General features: G+C 36.0%; 2 protein-coding genes across 5 annotated transcripts in view; one reads left to right on the top strand and one right to left on the bottom strand.

Annotated features, from left to right (window-relative positions):
- DYNLT3 (dynein light chain Tctex-type 3) overlaps window positions 1–19,642 on the top strand; it is a 752,500-nt gene that overhangs the window by 497,115 nt on the left and 235,743 nt on the right. The window lies entirely within an intron of this gene.
- The window catches only part of SYTL5 (synaptotagmin like 5), a 250,198-nt gene that overhangs the window by 62,761 nt on the left and 167,795 nt on the right, over window positions 1–19,642 (bottom strand). For 2 of the 4 annotated variants that reach the window (XM_050776519.1, XM_050776521.1), the window contains exons 3-5: window positions 19,141–19,350; window positions 2,040–2,155; window positions 505–613 (exon numbers count right to left, since the gene is read on the bottom strand). In XM_050776519.1, the coding sequence (XP_050632476.1) occupies window positions 505–613; window positions 2,040–2,155; window positions 19,141–19,350 (435 nt within the window). The remainder of the gene's footprint in view (window positions 1–504; window positions 614–2,039; window positions 2,156–19,140; window positions 19,351–19,642) is intronic. The other 2 variants (XM_050776520.1, XM_050776522.1) reach the window with 2 other exon arrangements.

Genomic DNA, 19,642 nt, shown 5'->3' with positions numbered 1-19,642 from the left:
CCTGTATTCATTTACTGAACTAAGTTACTATGATGGCCAAATGTGACTTTTTTTCTTAAGGAAGCCTGAATTTTAAATAGGGAATATGATGCTTTAAGCTCAGTTAATAAATCTTTATTTTGGATAAAATCATATATCAGCACACAGGTTGGAGGGTACAAGTATTGACATTGTACAACAGAAACTGTTGTCACCTCTTTATAGACTGGCCCTGGCATGAAACTTTCTACCTATAAGTAATGGGAACCATATAGTGCAAGACCGGATATGTCAAATGAAAGGAAAACTCTTCTGTGCTTAGGTCAGACAGGACTTATATTTACTTGTTGAAAAGTATTAAAACTGCATTTCCTGAGGAGAATGATAAGAAAGTGTTACTTTGTTTGAGTCTCTGACCTCCTCTGGGTCACTGATGTGACATCAAACTTGAAAAATTAAGGAGTCTTCATTTCAGAGGCATCTGGAATAAAGATAAAAACTTCCCTCAGAAAGACCATGTCTTACCCCTTTCTCTTGGGTCCATCATGGCTGGCCTTCTTCCCAGCAACAGGTGAAGTGTCTGACTTTTCTGCATCCCGGCAGGTTTGCTCTTGGCTCTGTACTTCTTCAGCTCCTCATTAACAATCAGAAGAGAAATTGACATACAAAATGGCCAGAAATGAGAGCAAATTTATATTCTGCTTTCACTTTCCCAGATTAGCTCAAGGCAAGGAAGTCTATAATAATTGGCAATGCCATTCCCATCCCAAGTTTTTCTGTCACACAGTTATTTCTAATTTGTTGAGTGTTCTAGAGTTAACTGAAGACAAAGATCCTGGACTCATCTGTGGGAGGTTTACTGAGATAACCTTTCTAGGGATGACTGCATCAGCCTTCTGCTGATATTTGTAGAGCAGGGGAACATGGTCTCCTAAGATCTCCAAATCCCTGGAGACTGAGTTCTAGCATGAGGTTATAGAAATGATGTCCTAATTTCTGGGCATATAAGCCACACTTCCTGGGAGGGTGGGCATCTGTGCAATACATTGTGACTTTAGGAACTGCCTACATTCTGGAAGGTACTGAGGTTTGAGTGGAAGAAGAGGCCATGGCTGACTGCCTAATTCTAACTGTACTCCACACTATCTCTCTGTAGTATCTTCTCCATGTGACCCATGTGCAAAAGCCTTTCCTTGCTAGTGCCACACCCAGAAGTAACACTGGAATCAGTTCCAAGCCTCCTTGCCATATGTGCCAGACTTAAATACAAGGGCACTTGTCTCCTCTGTGTGAAAGATGAGATAAGCCTAGAAACAGGCCGAAAGATGTTTGTTCTGCTTTTACTACACCACATATGAGAAACACGCTCCCGATCACAAGGTTTACTCCATCTTTAACTGAATTGTAGTTTGAATTGCACCAAAAAGCACTGTCAAGGTAGAGTGTTATTTTCATTTGAAGCCAGTATTCATTCAGTAAGACTATGCATTTCAAGCCATTTAGCTATCTCTGGCTCCTTCCCACCAAATGCCATTGACTCACCAGTCATTGTGACAACGAGAAATGTCCCCCTTGCCTTTCCAAATGCTCCCGTTTTGAGGGAGGGAGACAAGGTACACATTATCAATCCTTGGTTGAGAACCACTGGATTTAAAAAGTAACATTTAAAAGAAATCGGAAATAAATATTGTTGAAAAAATCAAGGATTATTTTCACAATGTGAATCATTTAATTCATCTTTTTTATGTTACTTTCTTAAGTGTTCAGTAAAATATTGGATGTGCATTCAGAAAGAGAACTGTCTATGATCGAGACAAATGGCTTCTTTGAAAATCTTGGTGGGTGAGATATATGGAAAATCACTGTGAATTTTGTTTTCTACTGACTTCCTCTTGTCCTATATGAATTACGTATTTAGATTTCATGCTACCAAGTTGTGAAATGACCTAAGGGATTCAGGAAACTCATTTGTGCTGATTAACTGCATAACATAGGGAAGTTATTTAGTTAGCCAAATGAAGATGAAAATAGTTGTGAAACCACACATTTGCTTTAATTACCTGGACTTCTTCTTAAAATGGACTGTCGGACAACATCAGTGCCGAGAACATTGACTTGCTTGAAACGTTTTGCCTTTTCTTCAAAAAACCACTCACCAGTTATAATCCTTAGCTGCCTACTCAAGGGAAAAGGGAAGAGCATTGAAATTCAATTATTGAGCCACATAATTAACGCTCAAAAATCCCTAATAAACTGAAAACAGCTAATTATTTACAAAGTTTATCTCAATCTCTGGAGTATTTTATGGTGATAATAATAGCCAGTATTAATTGAATATTTACTATCTGCTAGGTACTTGCTAATTGCAGTTCACACTTCATATATTTTTATCCACATAGCAACCTTATGTAAACACTATTATCCTAATTTTATAGATGAGGAAATTGGGACTTAGAGCAATAAAATAATGTGCCTCCTATCACGCAGTTGGTAAGTAGTAGAGCCAGGATCCCATCCCAGTAAGTCTGACCTGGGGCTCAAGTTCTTAACCACTGCATTAGTGGATAAATGATCTTCAGTGCAAACAATAGAGATCAAGTAAAGGTTCTGAATGAAAAAGAGGTCATGATCAGATTCTGTTTTGGAAAGATTCTTTGATATAACATGTACAGTGGGTTAGACTGATGAGAGAGTAGGATGAAGAGACAGATTGGCCATTGTAATAGTCCAGGAGACAGATGATGGCATCCATGCTAGGGCAATGGTAAGACTAAGAGAGGAGTAATAAATTCAAATTGTAAGTGGTGGAACTGCTTACCTGGATTTGGTAATAAATTCAGTGTTAAAGATGGGAAAGAAGGATCCTTGAATAGTCACACCCATCTTTTAAGCCCTACCTGCAATGGCTACATGAAATCACCCCCATCTTCCCTCCTGAAATGCTTATAATCCTCTTCTTTGTCTGTATTTCTCCCACTGCTTATAGCATCCTTCAGTATTATTTCTATCCTCTCATGTCTACTGGGTTGTAAATGCTCTGAGAACTGATTTCTGTCTGATTCATCTTTTTTTTTTCATAGTACCTACAAGAAAGTATTTCACAGACTATGATCTCAATTAATGTTTTTCAAATGAATGGCTGACTATTCTCCCATAATTTTAACACATTACCCTTCTTTTCATATCCTCATAGTTCTCATTATTATCAGTGAAATGAGGGCAGGGACCTTGGCTGTGTTGTTCACCACTTCTAGGAGCAGTAACTGGCACTCAGGAAATATTTGTGGAATGAATTAGAATACCTGGAATTCAACCTATAGTAGTTATGCTGCTATAAAAGTCATTTTCAGGCATATCACAATGATTTTAACAGCCGTAGAAGTCATTCGGTAGACTAAATATATTTCTAATTAAAAATTAAGAAACGGCTTTAGCTGATTAGGTGAGCATTACTGTCCCAAAACCTCTATGGGGCAAGTTCTGAAAATAGTAAATAGGACTATGTCACTAGGGTAAAGGATTTGTGGAGAATTCTATTGAAAAGTGGAGTTAAAAGGTAGGATTTGGGGCCAAATCTTTGAATGCTGAGGTAAAGAACTGGAGTGTCATTCTAGCAGTTTTTCTAAAGTTCAGATTGGATCACATAATCTCTGGATAAATATATGACGAGAGAAACCAGAGGTAGGCAGGCAAATTAGAAAGTTAAACAATAAAGAGGACAGAAAATGATGAAGATGCAAATCAGGGTATCATAGAGGTGAGGAGTAAAGGGAAAGACACAGACACTTGGGCCATTGAGAATGAGAATCAGTAAGAATTGGTGACATTTCTGATATGGTGGCTGAGGAAAAGCAACTGAGAGTCAAATAGACATTTCAAGTCCCAGAGTATTATACCCATTTGATTCAGCAACTTATTGGACTTGAAAATCAATAGCTGGATCCCAAATAGAAAAGTCACTCCAGAAAAATATGTCAACCTTGTTCCCCACAGCAATTATCCTGAAATCTGCTTCGGAATCTATGAGGCAAAGGTAAATTCTATATGAAACACCATTCCACTACTGGGGAAAAAAGTGAAAATGTTAACCTTGGAGAAAGGTATTCATTGAAAGGTCAGACCATAGTTTGTCTATCATAGATTTACTCCCAAGTGGCTATATTACCTATTGAGAAGCCCAGACTATTGGATAAGCTCCGTAACAGTAACTATATAAAATATGCTTATGGAATATGTTCAAATCTAAGATATAACCTACCAAAACCAAAAGCTTGAATAGGTTAAGTTATTTCTGTATACATTTCAAATGATCTATATACTTATGTATCACAATGTTGGAAATCCAGGTGACAATTGTGGTATTCTAAATTTGAAAGATGTCTCCTGTTTCTTGGCTATTCAATCAAACACTAATCCAGGTGCTGATATGATCAGACATTACAGATGGAATTAGGTTACTAATTAGCTGACCTTAAATAGTGAGATTATCCTAGATTATCCATATGTTATGTGAGTATATTGTGTGAGGCTGAGGGTTGGGGTATGAATGATCCCGTCATCTAGGTACTGAACATAGCATCCAATGGGTAGTTTTTCAACCCTTGCCCCCACCACCAGGAGTCCACAGTGTCTATTGTTGGCATCTTTGTCTCCATATGTACCCAGTGGTTAGCTCCTATTTATAAGTGAGGACATGCAGTATTTGGTTTTCTATTCCTGCATTAATTCGCTTAGGATAATGGCCTCCTTTCATTATTTTTTATGGCTGCACAGTATTCCATGTTGTATATGTACCACAATTTCTTGATCCAATCTGCTGTGGATGGGCACCTAGGTTAAGTCTATGTCTTTGCTTTTGTGAATAGTGTAGCTGTATATAAATACATGTGTTTTTTTGTAGGATGACTTTTTTCTCCTTTGGGTATATACCCAGTAATGGGATTGCTGGGTCAAATGGTGTAATAGTTTTGTTTTGGTTCTTTGAGAAATCTCCAAACTGTTTTCCACAGTGGCTGAACAAATTTACATTCCCACCAGCAATGTATAAGCATTTTCTTTGCTCCACAACCTCACCAGCATCTGTAATTTTTTGACTTTTTAATGACAACCATCTGACTCATGTGAGATGGTATTTCACTGTGCTTTTGATTTGCATTTCTCTGATGATTAGTGATGAAGTTTTTTTTCATATGCTTGTTGGCTCCTTGTATATCTTCTTTTGAGATGGGTCTGTTCATGTCCTTTGCCTACTTTTTAATAGGATTATTTGCTTTTTGCTTGTTAACTTTATTACAGATTATGGATATTAAACATTTGTTGGATGCATAGCTTCCAAATAGTTTCTCCCATTCTGTGGGTTGTCTGTTTGCTCTGTTAGTTTCTTTTGTGGTGTAAAAGCTTTTTAGATTAATTAGATCTCATTTATCAATTTTTGTTTTTATTGTAATTACTTTTGAGGAATTAGTAACAAATTATTTGCCAAGGCTGATATTCAAAATGGTATTTCCTAGGTTTTCTTCTAGGATTTGTATAGTTTGAGGTCTTACGCTTAAATATTTAATCCATTTTGAGTTAATTTTTGTATATGGTGAAAAATAGAGGTCTAGTTTCATTCTTCTTCATGTGGCTAGCCAGTTATTCCAGCACCATTTATTAAATAAGGAGTCCTTTATTCATTGATCGTATAAATAAAGTTTTATTGAAAGATATCCATGCTCAATTGTTTATATGCTGTCTTTGGCTGCTTTTGTGCTACAACTGCAAAGCTGAGTAGTTGCAGCGGTAGCCCACATAGCTCTCAAAGCCTAAGCTATTTACTCTCTGGTGTTTTATTAAAAAAAGAGAAGAGTTTTTAACTTCTGCAGGAGGCAAAGAGTACACAAAAAGAAATAAGAACAAGGGGAATACTATAGTTCAGTGACTAAAAATCGCTAAATAGTGGCATGCCAAGGCCTTAGTTTTTTTTTTTTTTTTTTTTTTTTGATAGTTCTTTGGATGTGAGATGGAGTAGATAGCATACTGACAGCAGTTTCATGTGTCACAGAAGAAAGTGGACACCTCCAGTCTACACTCTCCAGGAAATGGGCCTCCATATCACTTTTACCACGTATGCTTAGAGCTGCCAACACCTAACACAAATAAGATCTTCCCAGAATTGTTAGTCATTACCTCTTGTTACCCTTGGAGAATAATAACTATAAATCTTGTATTTGTTCAACTCAGATAATGTACTTGAGTCATTTGTCATTTCAGAGAAAATATCAGAACAGATTGTTGGGATTATGCCTTTGTCACACTCTCAGGTGTCAGATCTTGTCAGGGGGCAGACAGAAGGCTTGGTAGAACAAAAAACTAATACTTAGTGAGTGCATATCAGTCACCAAGTAATAGGCTAGTCACTTTATACATGGTATCTCTAATTCTCACTATAAGCCATAAAGTATCTATTACTATTACCAATTTACAGACAAGGAAACTAAAGCTCACATAGTTATAAAGGTATTATGTCAGAGACAGGATTTGTATTGAAATCCCACATGCTTTATATTTGGGAAAATTGTCTGAAGAGAACTCATACTTGTCAGCTATAACAAGGCTTTGAGGAAGGGTGAAAACCTATAGAGTCCAAGGAATAACAAACATAGTATTTCATATGATTGGTTGTGATTGTAGGGGAGGGGTGTGTGTGTGTGTGCATGTTTGTGTGTTGAGGGTAGGGTGGTAAGAATACAGAAAGGGTAAAAGACAAAAGAAAATAAAAATGCCGACCACTATAAAATTTATATCCCTGTCTGTCACATCAATCTAGTATTTGAAAAACACAAGACTTGACATAGACTTTATGTACTCTAAGTCATACTCTGAAGAATGGGCTTGATTAAAATTATGGTGGGCTACACTTATTTGTGAATAATGATTACTGACAGTTCAGGATTTGCTAGGTCCTGGTTTTCTTTAACACTAAACCTCTGGGACTTTTCAAACCTTCACTTGGAAGCTTATATGAATGTAAAGTCAAATTAAATTATTTATAGTTTTACAGGGGAAAATAGGTAATTTTATCTTAAAAAAGAATAGTGACCAGAAGATTCATTTTGCTCCTTTATTTTCTATTAACTACTGGAGACATCTGCAATAAGATATGCTTATTAGACATGCTGAGATAAGATATTAGTTCCCTTCTCTTATTCATAAGGAAACTAATTCAAATTATTTATACATTTATTAATTACACAGCGATTTTTTTTTTGAGACAGAGTCTCACTCTGTCACCCAGGCTGGAGTGCAGTGGCATGCTCTCAGCTCACTGCAACCTCTACCTCCCAGGTTCAAGAGATTCTCCTGCCTCAGCCTCCCGAGTAGCTGGGACTACAGGCATGCACCATCACACCCGGCTGAATTTTTGGCATTTTTAATAGAGATGGGGTTTCACCATGTTGGCCAGGCTGGTCTCAAAATCCTGACCTCAAGTGATCCGCCCACCTCGACCTCCCAAAGTGTTAGGATAACAGGCGTGAGCCACTGCGCCCGGCCTACACAGCAAATATTTATTTCATTTCTACTATGTGTCAGGCCCTAGGCTAAGGCTAAGAATACAGAGGTGAAGAAGACAAACAAGGACCTTGGCCATACAAAGATGCCGGTGTACATTTATTCCTTTCTTCCTTTCCAATCAGGAAAAGTGAAAAGAAATCCCTAGACACATTATGGTGAAACTATAGAGCGCTACAGACAAAGGGAACATCTTAAAAGCAGCTAGGAAGGCAAAAGGAAACCTACAAAAGAATCACAATTAGCATGACAATTGATTTTTAATAGCAGTCATGAAATCCAGAAACCAATGATATATCTTCAAAGTTCTGGGAGAAAATACTATCAATCTAGAATTGCATATCCACAGAAATCACTGTTCACGAATGACGATGAAATAAAGAAATTTTCAACAAAATGAAAACAGATAATTTATCACCAATAGATTCTCACTAAAGGAACTTTTAAAAACTATATTTCAGGAGGAGGTAAAATAGATCTGAGGTATAAAAAGAAATGGTGAACAACGAAATTGATAAAATATATAAAAATCTGAACAAACATTGATTTATAAAGAAAAATGAGATTACATAAATTGTTGGATTATATAATGAGAAATGTCTAAAACAAAGGACAAAAATCATGTATCAGCCAGGAAGATGGTATTTAGAGTTTAAGAATACCAAGCTTCTTTCTGCTATTGATTTGCAAAGTTAAATATAAATGTTATAATTTCCAGGGTAACCACTGAAAATGAAAAAAGCGTGTAATACGAATACCAGTAGAAAGAATAACATGGCATGAGAAAAATACACTTTAATGAATCTACAGATAAAATAAATAAATGCAAATATTTTAGGAATCGCAATGATAACAGAAATACATGTAAATATTGCAGTGATCAGTGAGTACAGACTAAACTCTATAATTTAAGAAACAATATTATGAGATTAAATGTTAAAAATTACATATAATATATATCATGTATATGTATATATAGCACATATATAATGTATGTAGTATATAAGTATAGCAAATATTAAAATACATATAACATATGCTATATTTTAAAATAACATATATGCCACGTAAAAAAGACTCACCTTAAACATATGGACACAGAAAGGTTTAAAGTCAAATGTTGGAAAAACATGTATGCAGCTATTAACCAAAAGAAATTTGATGTAGTTGTATTAATAACATAAATAATAGACTTCAGGCCGGGCGCGGTGGCTCAAGCCTGTAATCCCAGCACTTTGGGAGGCCGAGACGGGCGGATCACGAGGTCAGGAGATCGAGACCATCCTGGCGAACACAGTGAAACCCCATCTCTACTAAAAAAATACAAAAACTAGCCGGGTGAGGTGGCGGGCGCCTGTAGTCCCAGCTACTCGGGAGACTGAGGCAGGAGAATGGCGTAAAACCCGGGAGGCGGAGCTTACAGTGAGCTGAGATCCGGCCACAGCACTCCAGCCTGGGCGACAGAGCGAGACTCCGTCTCAACAAAAAAAAAAATAGACTTCAAAGCAAAAACATATTTAGAGATGAAAGGAAGCATAAAGGGTAACTCCAAATTAATAAGGAAAAGACCAGCACCTAAAATAAAATTGTGCAATACACATAAATACTCATATCACAGAAAAAGAACCACAAAAAGCTAATAAATATATGAAAAGATGCTCAACCTCATACTTAAGCAGTAAAATGTAAATTGAAACTATAGGGAGATATTCCTTTATATCTATCAGTTTGAAAAAAGTAAAAAATTTTCATGAAGCCAAGTGTTGGTAAGATCAGAAAGTAAAGGAAACACTTATACAATGCTAGTGGGTTTTAATTGGTACAACCACTATGAAAAATAATTTAACATCATCTTGTCAAGCTGAAAATGCTTACACTGTCTGGTGTGCAATTTCATTCCTAGATGCACACCCTGCAATCTTCTCAAGCATTTTTGGCACAGGTCACAGTAAGAAATACATTTTATGTCACAATTCAGAAAATAAATAACACGTATAAGTACACACACACACACGCACATATATATGTATATGTATACTGACGTTTTCTACTCCACTTTTTTTTAATGCTAGTTACTACCCACCAATGGGTCATGATCCACAGACTTAAAAATCCCACCATTGAGTGTACATACTCATACATGTTTGTCGTGCCATCTGTATAAGAATGTCATGGCAGCATTTTTTGGTAAAATTACAAACTGAAACAATCTAAATGTCTATTCACCAGAAAATAGATGCATTAAGGGAATGTAACAATAGTGTAGATGAACATAATGTTATTCACACGAATATGGATGAATTTTACAAAAATGTTGCTGAGATAAAAACATCATAAAAGAATACAGGTAGTGTGATTTCCATTTCCATAACACTCAAAAATGCAAAACTGGAAAATATATTACTTAGAGACACATCCAAATGCAGTAAAACCATAAAATAAAGCAAGGGAATGAAAAATGCAAAACAAGATGTTCTAATTCTTAGACTGGGTAACGAATACACAGGGGCTATTTTTATTATTGTTTAAACCATAGGTATTATAGAGTATCTTGGATATGTACTGTATTTTTAGATTTAAAAATCTTTCTAGTTTATATAGATATTAAGGTACCATACTCATAGTGAACACCTCATTCTATACAAGCGTGGATGCACTTGTATATAATTGATAGGTGATGCAAAAGAGCATGTCGAGGGACTCAAAATAGCTTCTTACCATTCAAAAAATCTTTGGGTAAATGTGGGACTATTCCAATATGAATCTTTCCCTTATAGCTGCACTATGAAAATTTGCTAAATTAGAGGTGATTTTGAAATGACCTATGCGGCAATCACTAATACTCACTCATCAGGCCAAAGATGACCAGATGTTTGTTCCACCTATGGACAAACAAGTTGAGATTTTTGCCCATAGTAATGAAAATAAATAAATAAATAAACCCCACATACCATGAGGAATCATGGAGAGTCTCAGTAAGAGGGCACTTGAAAGGATTTACTATAGGATTTGGGTTTATGTTAGTAATTTTCAGGAGAGTTCGGTGGAGCAGGGATTTTCTCTGGATTAAGAGATGTCAGAGAGTGGAGACAATTCTATCATTGGTATCTCAATAAATTTTATTTAGAAGGATGGCAGACTAATGCTAGGTTAAAGCTCTAATTGGTAAGAAAGTAGGTTATTCACATTAGTCAAGAAATGGGAATGTTTGGTAATTTGCGTTTTCAACAGTCACCTTGTTTTCATCTATGCTTAGATAAGATTATAAAATGTTCTTGTTTTGTTTACTTCATTATTGTTGTAGAATGATCTTGTGGGATTCTGGTACCCTGAGACTGCTTGATGTCCAACAGGATAACAGTATGGCCTACTTGTAAGTGCAAGACCAGCTCTTAACATCAAGGGACTAGGTTTGTCAGTGTGAGCCCAGTTTCCAGATGTCAGGGGCTGTATTTCTCTTTCTTATAACAAAGGCGTATACATTCTCTTCTGCACTCCGTGTATGTTCCACCCATCAGTACTATCTTTTTTGAAATTTATTTTACTGATAAACACTCAATATTTTTCTTCTATTTCAGTTATGTTTTATCCATTGCAGTAATCATTACCAATTAATCAAAAATAAAAATATCAGGATCTTCCTAATTTAAAAGGACAAAGATTCTCCCAAGGACATATAGCAGTGTAATATGTTGCAACATAGCATGAACATAAGATCAGCCCATCAATGCCATATTAGAAGTATTTCATGTTTTGGCCAGACACAGTGGCTCACACCTGTAATACCAGCACTTTGGAAGACTGAGGCGGGTGGATCACTTGAGGTCAGAAATTTGAGACCAGCCTGGCCAACTCAGTGAAACCCCATCTCTACTAAAAATACAACAAAATTAGCCGGGTGTGGTGGCACATGCCTGTAGTCCCAGCCACTTGGGAGGCTGAGGCAGGAGAATCACTTGAACCCGGGAGGCAGAGGCTGTAGTGAGTCGAGATCACACCACTGCACTCCAGCTTGGGTGACAGAGCAAGACTTTGTCTTAAAAAAAGAAAAAAGAAAAGAAAAAATATTTCATGTTTTGTTCCAACTCATGCTGCTTTTACGTTTTGGGCCTTTCTGAATTCAATTTGGTACTAATTAGAAAATACGATCTTTATGACCGTCTTTGTGTTGGACAGCAACTACCTCAGCTAACATAACAATGTGGAATTTTGTAGGTTTTATTTAGATAGAAAAATGAATTAACTGGCTGTGTCAAGGTCCCTTTTATCATGTTTTTATAGAGTTTAAAAACTAGGCTTACAGTCGCCAACTTGTTAGAATCAGAAGGGATTGGAGAAAATGTCAGGGGCTGCTCAGTCCATTATAACAGGTAACCTTCCTCTGTCAGTCCTTGCTGTAATCCTTTCAGTGCTAAAGCAATAAAAGCTCTTTACTTTTACCCAATCCAACGTAAATGACAATAAAGGTCATTTATTTCCAACTGATTAGAGAGTGAGTCACCTTCTGATTCATCTCATCTCTTAGAGGTCAGAGTGGGAATTTCAATTTTATGGTCTATTAAACATAGAGACAGCCCAGTGAGGCTGCAGTATTCTCTCACAACAAACAAAGAGTGTTTGCTGCCAATAAAATATCATTTATGCTTCCTTTTTGAAAACTACTCCTTGAATAGCAAACAAGATACTTCCAATACTGAGAGATAGTTTTAAGTCTCTAATATCACACAGACTAACAGTTGGAATACTGGAGAAGTAACATACTCTGATTTTCAGCTTTAAAAGTGAGAAGTAATTTTGATATGTCAAATTAAATACTCATCATGTAAATTTCTAGCTGTCACAGAAAGATATAACTGTAAGACAGGTTGTTGTCATAGAAGGGTTAGAATCACACATTGAAAGAGCTGTTTCTTCCTTAGGACATTTTAAGGCATCAAGACAGAAATTTATTAATGAAATAATAAACTCATCTTCCTCCTTATACTGTGTAACCATTGAGGATAGTCCATTTTTTATTCAACTTTGTATCCTTAGTCCCTAGTATACTTAACAGGTTATCAATAAACGTGTGGGAAAGATAGATGGATGGGTTAATGAATGGATTAATCATATAGGTGGATATTTGGGTCTATTAAATTATTGTTTCACCAATAAAATTAGTGCAATTGATTCAGAAGCTCTGTATCAATGCACTAACATGTCCCAAGGAAGACACAGAAGTTTTGATTTGTTATTATTTATTCTTGTACCCTCTGACAACCACTTATGTTATCTTTATGTGACAGTTAGGAATTTACTTTGTCCAGAGGGCAAATGTATTTGGCATGGCTCATTTCTTTTTAATCCCATGCTCCTGACAGAAGAAAACCACAATTGTTCTACATTTGTTCCACTTGCTTAAGCCTGAGACGCTTTAAGTAGAGGCCAACCATTTATTCATCCATTCAGTTGTTCATTTGTTTGTTTATCCATTCATCTATCCATTCATTTAACAAATATTCATTGAGTATCTACTATAGGCATTATTTTAAGCACTAGAACTACATCAGTGAACAGTACCGATAAAAACTCCTGCCCTTACATTCTAGTGGAGAAAGAAAAATAATAAGATAAATAAGTAAAATATAGAGCATGTAAGTATTAAGGGAAAAACCACAGGAAAGGGTTGTATTAATTTGGGTAGGCTAGCTTCTAAAACAACCTCTGAATTCCACTGGCTTATTTTAGAAGTTAATTTCTCATTAAAGGAACTTAAAGTTAATCTGATAAAATGTAGGAGAGAGGTATGAGTGACTTAGGCCTCTAGTTACCATCCGTACTAAATAGCAAATTAGTTGATGGCAAAATGTGTGAATACACAATATCCTTGGATCTTTTATTGAAAAGTATACTTCAGTAATTACAAGTGATATTTAGAAGCTAAAGTTCTCCCCATACAGAAGCTTGAGATGACTTATAATTGATTGAAGAGCTTTTGAGTCACAGTCCCTGGTTACTGTTGTCTAAGTGAGTGAGGGCCTCAGGTGTAAAGAATAGGGTGAAAAAACATGATATATAAATGAAAAAAATAAATACTAAGGATCAAATAGTATTATATAAATTTAGAGAAATAGTTATTGAGAAATTCCCCCATAAATCCTCAGACTCCATAGTTGAGGACTAGCAAATCAGTGATTTGTTAAAATTCCATTTTCTTCTTCATTGCTCTAAAATGGAAAATCTCATCCTGGCAGAATCTGGTAGGAAAAGAGCTGTGTGAAAAAATAAGAAAGCAAGCAAACAAACAAAAACCCCCAAAACTTTTAAACTCATCCCAACTTTACTAACACACATCTGACTCTTAGCGTTCTTGTTTACACTATCCGCAAAATGTAAAACCAGTTGCCTATGTTATCTAATAGGTGTGTTATGAGTCTCTGAAGGAGTATTCCCTATGAGTTTATGTGATCCAGAAACAGATCAGCCCTCATGGGGACCAAGGTCCCAATTTTGAAATTAGTTCAATCCTTAACTTGATTAAGGTAATCTTGAATATGCAAGAGCCTTATCCTAGTTCCCTTCCAGAAGAAAAATGTACATTCTCAGTAGAGGCATATTACACAGAGTCTCATTAAGTCCTACTGTTTTTTCATATATTTTGATCATCAATAAAAAACTACTAAGTTTATGGGAAGAAAGACATGACCAAAACCACAAGAAACAATAAACAATAGAAATAGTCCCATAGGGGACTCAGATAACAGAGCTATAATTATACATTTTAACATAACTCCAAATAATTATTTCAAAAAATTGCAAGAAAAAAATGAGTAGGTCAGCAGACAGTTAGAAAACATAACAGAAGCAAAATGAAAATTCTAAAACTGAAAAACACAGTAACTGAAGTTAAGAATTAAATGGATATATTTAATAGCAAATTAGACACAAAGGCAAGATTCATGAACTGAAATATAGGTCAGACAAAATATACAAACTGAGTTTATAGATATAAATGGATAACAATTACAGAAAAGAGCATACAGATATCTAAAAGATGTTGAATATTACTAAGATGTATATCTTGACTACCTGGCATAGAGGAGACAGATAATGGGGGAAAAGAAATATCTAAAGAGATATTCCCTGAGAAATTTTCAAATATGACAAAAGATATTAATGTACAGGTTCAAGATGTTCTAGGAACATCAAGATAGATAAATACAAAGAAAATCAGACATAGGTTTGTTATAGTAACTGTTGAAAACACAACAGAAAAAGGGAAAATACTAAAAACGTTTTAAAAATATTACCTTCAAAGGAACAATAATATACTGATAGCTGATTTCCTAATAGAAACACTGGAAATCAGAAGCCAACAGAATCTTCAAATTACTGAAAGTTAATAACGTCCAACCTAGGATTCAATAAGCAGTGAAAACATATTTGAAAATTAAGAGTGAAATAAAGCCATGCTAAGAAAAAAATTGAGAGTACTCACCACCAGCAAAGCCACACTAAAGGAAATACTAAAGAGTACCCTTTAGGAAGAAGAAAAATTATTCTAATAGAAGCGTAGAGATATACTAAAGAATAAAGAGCAGTGGGAAGGGAACTATGTAGTAAATCTAATATATAAGCAAATATAATCAGAACTAAAAGGATAAATAGAAAATCCACAATTATTATTGAGAGAATTTAGCATACCTTTCTCGATATCTGACTGGATATGCAGATTAAAAATCACTAAGTATATGGAAGACTTAGACAATCCAATTAACAAACATCACTGAATAGAGTTATCTAGGGTACTCAAATCAGCCACTGCATAATTCCCATATTAAAATATAAAAATCAGTTTTTAATTCACAGTATGCACAAAAAATAAGTTTCAGGTGGATTATAAGTTTAAAGAAAAAAGGTAAGACAATAACAATTACAAAACATCACATAGGAGAATACTTTCATGATTTTGGTGTTAGGGAAAGTTTTCTTCAACAGGATTCAGAAAAAAATCCCTCTAGTAATCCAGGAAACAATTAACAAATGGAACTACTAAAAAGTAGAGATTTCTGTTCATAAAATGATACCATTAAGACAGTGGAAAGCCAAGTCAGGAGGTGAGAGAGGATATCTGCAATATGGGTAACCAACATAGCTTGTACATAGAATATAGAAAGAGCTCCTTCAAATCAGTAAAATATTACGTTGAAATCCACATATTGTTTATTTCATTGGTGTTCATCCTCCCAGATCTGTAGAAGGAAGTTTGCTGATGACAGAGAGGACTAAGAAAACTTTATTTATGTGAGATAAAGAATTGAGAATAATTGCTGACATAAATCAAAATAACGTATCCAAAGTAAGCAATAAAAGAACTTAAATGATTCGTTTCTTTAAAACTGTTTATCTAAAGCAATCTACAGATTCAATGCATTCTCTATTAAGATATCAATTACATTTTTCACAGAACTGCAAAAAAAATATATTAAAATTTACATGGAACCACAAAAGACCCAGAATAACCAAAGCTGTCCTGGGCAAAAAGAAAACTGGAGGATTCACGTTACCTGACTTCAAATTATACCACAGAACTATAATTTCTATGTTTTTATGCTGTAGAACATATGCAAATCAGCAATGTACTGGTATAAGAACAGATGCAAAGACCAATGGAACCAAATAGAAAACCAAGAAACGTATCCATAAATCTACAGTGAGCTCATTTTCGATAAAGGTGCCAGAATCATACATTGGGGAAAGGACAGTCTCTTCAATAAATGGTGCTGGGAAAACTGGATATCCACATGCAGAAGAATTAAACTAGACCCCTATCTCACACCATATACAAAAATCAAATTGGAGTGGATTAAATGCTTAAATCTAAGATCTCAACCTATGAAACTACTATAAGAAAACTTTGCAGAAAAATCTCTAGGACATTGGTCTAGGCAAACACTTTTTGAGAAATACCCCACAAGCACAGGCAATCAAAGCAAACATGAGCAAATAGGATCATATCAAGTTAAAAAGCCTCTGCACAGCAAAGGACGCAGTCAACAAAGTGAAGAGACCACTTGCAGAATGGGAGAAAATATTTGCAAAGTACCCATCTGACAAGGAATTAATAATAAGAATATATAAGGAGCTTGAACAACTCTACAAAAAAATCTAATAATCTGACTAGGAAAAAATCTAATAATCTGATTAAAATGGGCAAAAGACCTGAACAGACATTTCTCAAAAGAAGACATACAAATGGCAAACATGCATATGAAAAGGTGTTCAACAACATTGATCATCAGATAAATGCATGACAAAACTACAATGAGCTGTTATCTCACTCCAGTTAGAATGGCTTTTATTCAAAAGACAGGCCATAACAAATGCTGGTGAGAATGTAGAGGAAAAGGAACTTTCATACACTGTTGGTGAAAATATAAATTAGTAAAACAACTAGGAGAACATTTGGAGGTTCCTCAAACTACTAAAAATAGAGCTACCATACGATCTAACAATCCCACGTCTAGGTATATACCCAAAAGAAAGGAAATCAGTATATTGAAGAGATATCTGCGCTCCCATGTTTACTGCAGCACTATTCACAATAGCCAAGATTTGGAAGCAACCTAAGTGACCATCAACAGATGAATGGATGAAGAAAATGTGGTACATATACACAATGGAGTACTATTCAGCTATAAAAAGGAATGAAATCCAGTCATTTGCAACAACATGGATGAAAATAGAGGCCATTATATTAAGTGAAATAAGCTAAGCACAGAAAGACAAACTTTACATGTTCTCACTTATTTGTGGGAGCTAAAAATTAAAACAATTTAACTCATGGACATAGAGAGTGGAAGGATGGTTACCAGAAGCTGGGAAGGATAGTGGGGGTCGAGGGAAGTGGAGATGGCTAACAGGTATAAAAATAGTTAGACAGAATGAATAAGATCTAGTACTTGATAGCATAACTGGGTGACTATAGTCAATAATAATTTAATTTTACATTTAAAAATAACTAAAAGAGTATAGTTGGATTGTTTGTAACACAAAGGATAAATGCTTGAGGTAATAGATACTCCATTTACCCTGATACAAGTATTACATATTGCAAGCCTCTATCAAAACATCTCATGTACCCCATAAATATATATACCTGCTATGTACTCACAAAAATTAAAAACTAAAGAAGAGAAAAAGTAACCCTACTTGTCTCAATCAAGTATTAAAACATAGTTTGAATTGCTCTATTCAGGATCACTTTTGTGAAACAGTACAGGGAACATAACATTCGCTAAAAATGTAAGCACTGAATATAGGCATCTTCAACAGAACAGTAGTCCTCATTTAGAGAAGTTGAAAATGAAAGATCACTTCTACTACCTCACTATTTACTTTTCCTCTCAAGACAACCCCTAAACTATTATAACAGGATGAGTTAATTAGTTGAAAAACAAAACAAAAACCAATGAATTGGAGTGATGCCAGCATCCCCTACTTCATTCACAGGAAAGGTAGATCAACACTCAGCTGCCTTGAGATGAGATTATGAGGCACCTCCCAGAGCAGAGGAGACAGACATTGGGAGGGAGAAAACATACCAGTAGATTCAGGGGAAATTTCTCGAAAGGGTGAGAATAGTAGAGACTGAATCAGACTAAGACTGGTTTAATTGAACTGAGAAAACAAGGACTCTTGGCTTTCACCCACGTTGGCAAAGTGAAATTTGTGCTCACTGCACTCCCACAGGAAAATGGGAAGATTCCCTCCCTTCGTTCTTTCTCAAGGAAAGGTAGGTTTGGAGGAAATTCGGGAACTACTCCAGCTTTACTTGTCAACTAATGTGCAGAGCAGGCTGAACATGTGAGAATCATATTGCCAGTCACCTCAAATGACTAAGAATGTCTCAGGGGAATTATCTGTGCCTTCTGAGGAGCCACGTGAAGCCAAGAGGGGTCCTGAGACAATGATGCTCAGGGGCAGTTTTTAAATACAGAAAGAGTGGCTGGGTGCAGTGGCTCATGCCTGTAATCCTAGCACTTTGGGAGGCCAGGGCTGGAGGATCCCTTGAGTCCAGGAGTGCAAGACCAGCCTGGACAACACAGCAAGACCCTGCCTCTTCAATTAGCTGCATATAGTGGTGCACGCCTGTAGTCTCAGCTATTCTGGAGGCTGAGGTGAGAGGATCACTTGAGCCCAGGAGGTCGAGGCTTCAGTGAGCCATGATAACAGCCACTGCACTCCAGCCAGGGTGACAGAGTGAGATCCTGTCCCTAAAATAATAGTACTAATAATGATTAAAAAGAAAGATATATGGTTCAGTGAGGCTTCCAATTTTACAATGCTTTGCAGTTTTTTAAAAAATATTCTTTCTGTATCTGCCTCTCTCTCTCTCTCTCTCTCTCTCTCACACACACACACACACACACACACACACACACACACACACACACACACACACGCACACCCCAGAGCTCTGCCAAGGCATTGCTAAGCCTGTGATTGGGATGTAATTTCACCTGCACTCTCTATCCTTAAACTTAAAATACTCTTTTTCTCTCTTGCTTTCCCCACTCCAATCCCTTCAGTCATCAATCTCCACTTTCCATGAAAAGGCAAGAAACTCACGCGATTTTGTCACAGACAGTGCACTTCCAGCTGCCATCAGGGCCTGCAACTCGACACTCCCTGCATACCCTCAGTGAGCAAGACTGACAAGGGTCTCCCCGGTCAAAGATTAGGCCCAGGTTTCTCTGACAGTGAACACAAACTCTGCTGGCCTCTTGTTGAGTTTTCCCACTTCTACGTTTTGCTTCTAAGAGTTCATTTTTCAGCTTCCTGAAAGAAGAGGGAAAAAAATCACTTAAAACAAACAAGCAAACAAACAAACAGGAGCAGAGATATCTACAATGTCTAAAACAATGTCTAAAATAGATAGAATATTTGCCTCAAACAAGACTGCTTTAAACTGGGGGCCACCATGCAATCTCACTTAGAATTTTGAAAAGGTGCCTATTTGGTGTCGCTACTTTCAATTCCCATCTCTTTATTTAAGAGATATTTTCATTTGGAAGAACATTTGAATCAAGGAGTTAGAGCCAAATATTTTCAGGAAATACAATTTCTCCCT

The sequence above is a fragment of the Macaca thibetana genome, chromosome X, assembly GCF_024542745.1.
Source record: "Macaca thibetana thibetana isolate TM-01 chromosome X, ASM2454274v1, whole genome shotgun sequence".
In the NCBI taxonomy this organism is placed as follows: domain Eukaryota; kingdom Metazoa; phylum Chordata; class Mammalia; order Primates; family Cercopithecidae; genus Macaca; species Macaca thibetana.
Note: the sequence above shows the minus strand (reverse complement) of the source record. Positions and strands in the feature narration are given on the sequence as shown.